Genomic DNA, 3,020 nt, shown 5'->3' on the forward strand with positions numbered 1-3,020 from the left:
GCCGCCTGAATGAAGACTTTTCGTCACCTGGATGAAGATGGATGTCCGGACTTCAGGAACCATGAGTAGATTTTATGGGGTTAGTGTTAGTTTTAATTTTTTTATTTATTGGGTTGTTTTTTGTTTTTTTTTAGATTAGGGATGGGCACTTGTCAAAGAGCTGAATGCTCTTTTAAGGGCAATGCCCATACAAATTACCCTTTAGGGGGATGGGTATTTTAGGATTTTTTTAGAGTTATATTTTTTTATTTTTGGGGGTTGGTGGGGTACTTTTAGGGAGGACTTAGTTATTTTTTTTATTTAAAAGAGCTGTTTAATTTAGGGTAAGGCCCTACAAAAGGTCCTTTGAAGGGCTATTGGTAGTTTATTGTAGGTTAGGGGATGTTTTTATTTGGGGGGGCTTTTTTGTTTTTATAGGGCTATTAGAATAGGTGTAATTGTTTTTATTTTTGATAATTTTGTTTATTATTTTCTGTAATCTTAGAATTTTTTTATTTTTCGTAATTTAGTGTTTATTATTTTTTTGTAATGTTATATTTTTTTATTTTTTTCTAGTATTAGGTTTTTTAAATTTAGTTTTTTAATTAGTAGTTTTTTATTTTATTAGAATAGTTCTAATAATTTATAGTTTAAACTTAGGTTTGTTTTATTTCACAGGTAAGTTTTTATTTTTTTAAAGATAGTTATATTGTAATTTTAATTTAAAGTTAGGGGGTGTTAGGTTTAGGGGTTAATAGTTTAATTTAGTGTTTTGCGATGTTGGGGGTGCGGGGGGGTTAGGGGTTAAAAGGTTTAGTTTAGTAGTTACGATATGGGGGCTGGAGGTTTAGGGGTTAATACTTTATTATAGTGTTGACGATGTGGGGGGCCGGCATTTCAGGGGTTAATAGGTTTATTTAAGTGTCAGCAATTTTGGGGGGCAGCAAATTAGGGGTTAATAACTTTTATTAGTGTTGGCAATGTCGGGGAGTGGCAGATTAGCAGTTAATATGATTATTTAATAATAATAATAATCCATAACTACTGCTCTCAGATGGCGGAATGTGTTGTGTCGGTATAGGCTGTAACGCAAGCATTTTAGCTGGACCGCACAACCTGTAATACGGTGCTATGAAAATCCTGCACTCAAACGTCATTTTTTTGAGTGCGGAATAGACGTTGTGTTACAGGCTAAAATGCTTGCGGTATAGCTATATTCATTCCTGGCCATTCCACATGCAATGGCCAATTTTTCAGCGGTATAGTTGTCCCGCAAAACTCTTAAACTAGCCGTATATTTGCTGCCTCGCTAGTGAAAAGTGTAGACTGCGTTTAAAAAAACACATTGCAACCATTACTACCACATTAAGGGCCAGATTACGAGTGGAGAACACACGTTTGCTTGCAAGGGATAGGGATATCAGGTTTATCACGCGTGTTTGCGCTTGTCGGGTTTACCGCTGGCGTGAAAAGTTAAAAGTAAACGCAATCACTTGGGTTTGGCTTTTTGCGCGTTTCATGTTAGCGAGAGCACAATAACGCTTTACTCTTGATTTGTAATATACTTCTAGCTCAATTAGCGCTATAGCGAAGGCTCTAAATAGAGCTCCACTTGTAATATAGCCTAAATAACTAAAAAATTGCAGGGTTTAATTCAACTTTTCCCTGTTCACCCTTGGTGATATTCTTTCTTTTATAAATAAAAATTATATATATATATTGTATATAATGTAAGGGTAAAAAACATGATTATATCATTATGTTCCGTCAATCACAATTAAACCTGTGACATCACTGTACAGTGGACACTCGAACTAAAGATCACAAATCAAACATAATGTTCAAATCCCTTTAGAATGTATGAACACAAATTTTGCTAAGTTTAGTGATTTCCTGTATACCCTCTTGTTTTTATATCCAGAGGAAATAAATTATGATTAAAATAATTGTAGAATAGAATTGTTTTAACAAAGACTCATTTGTTATATAGAGTGAGTGACAGAAATGGCTGTGCTGTACTGCTCTCAGACAGCAGAGGGTTAACTCCACTGTACACAGAGGCATTTCTGAGAAACCTGGTACTTTTTAAGGACTGTATCCCTGGCTGTACCCCTGTGTTGTGCAGGAGTTACAGACTTGTACAGTAATTTCTCTCTCCTTGGTTAAACCCTGTAGATACTTGGGAGGAGCAGGTCTGGGATTGTGCCATGTGCTGAGAATTCTGCACAGAATTTTTCCTTCACTCCTCTCTTTTTACACACATGAAAAAGACCTTACTGAGCCACGCTGGACTATACCCAGACGTCATTGGATCTTTACATTACAGAACAAGCCATTGAGTTGCTAAGGACAAGTGTAATGGCAAATGCTGGTCCATAGGACAAAGTTATTTCTTGGATTTGCCACATGGAGGTAATTTTACAGATTGCATTCCTGAGCTTCTGATGCATCCCACATGCAGAACTGATTGCTATCCCTCCTATGCACTGTACTCTGCTCCAACTCACTAGCCCAGGAAATTATTTTGGACTGTAGAACAAAATGCCTACCCTGCTTATTTTCTTCATGGGTAAGTACCTTGCTTTCTCACTATATTTATACACAATCGGCATTAAACAATGTGCTTGTACTTTAGAAAATGAAGACAAAAGAAAGCTCATCTGGCAAAGGTTCTTAGATCATATTGTAGGTGAATCTGTTAACTTCCTATTGTTTGTTATGACAAATACTCTTAAAATAGGAAAGTTTCTTATGTCATATCTAATAAGTTATTTGAAGTTTTCCTTGATTTATATATATATATTACAATTCCAAAGATGCACAACTTGTTAAAATATCTATTGAATGGAATTTAAATGGATATTTGAAATGGCTTTTGATAGTATTTATTTCACATAATTGCATTATTATTATTAGACAGAATATGTGAATTGGTGAGCTTGATTATACTTATTTCATCTGGAGGAGCAGATTATTTTGTGCTTCTAAAATAATAAGGAAGAGATAGATTTATATGCAAAAATAAAAAAATCAGGTTAATA

The 3,020-nt window shown here is 34.8% G+C and overlaps 1 protein-coding gene across 1 annotated transcript in view; it reads left to right on the forward strand.

The window, feature by feature from the left end:
* Positions 1 to 2,163: 2,163 nt before the first annotated feature.
* The window catches only part of CLMP (CXADR like membrane protein), a 190,466-nt gene continuing 189,609 nt past the window's right edge, over positions 2,164 to 3,020 (forward strand). The window contains exon 1 of the mRNA XM_053691528.1: positions 2,164 to 2,548. Coding sequence (XP_053547503.1) covers positions 2,521 to 2,548 — 28 coding nt within the window. The 5' untranslated portion in view covers positions 2,164 to 2,520. The remainder of the gene's footprint in view (positions 2,549 to 3,020) is intronic.

Source organism: Bombina bombina, chromosome 8 (genome assembly GCF_027579735.1).
Source record: "Bombina bombina isolate aBomBom1 chromosome 8, aBomBom1.pri, whole genome shotgun sequence".
Classification (NCBI taxonomy): domain Eukaryota; kingdom Metazoa; phylum Chordata; class Amphibia; order Anura; family Bombinatoridae; genus Bombina; species Bombina bombina.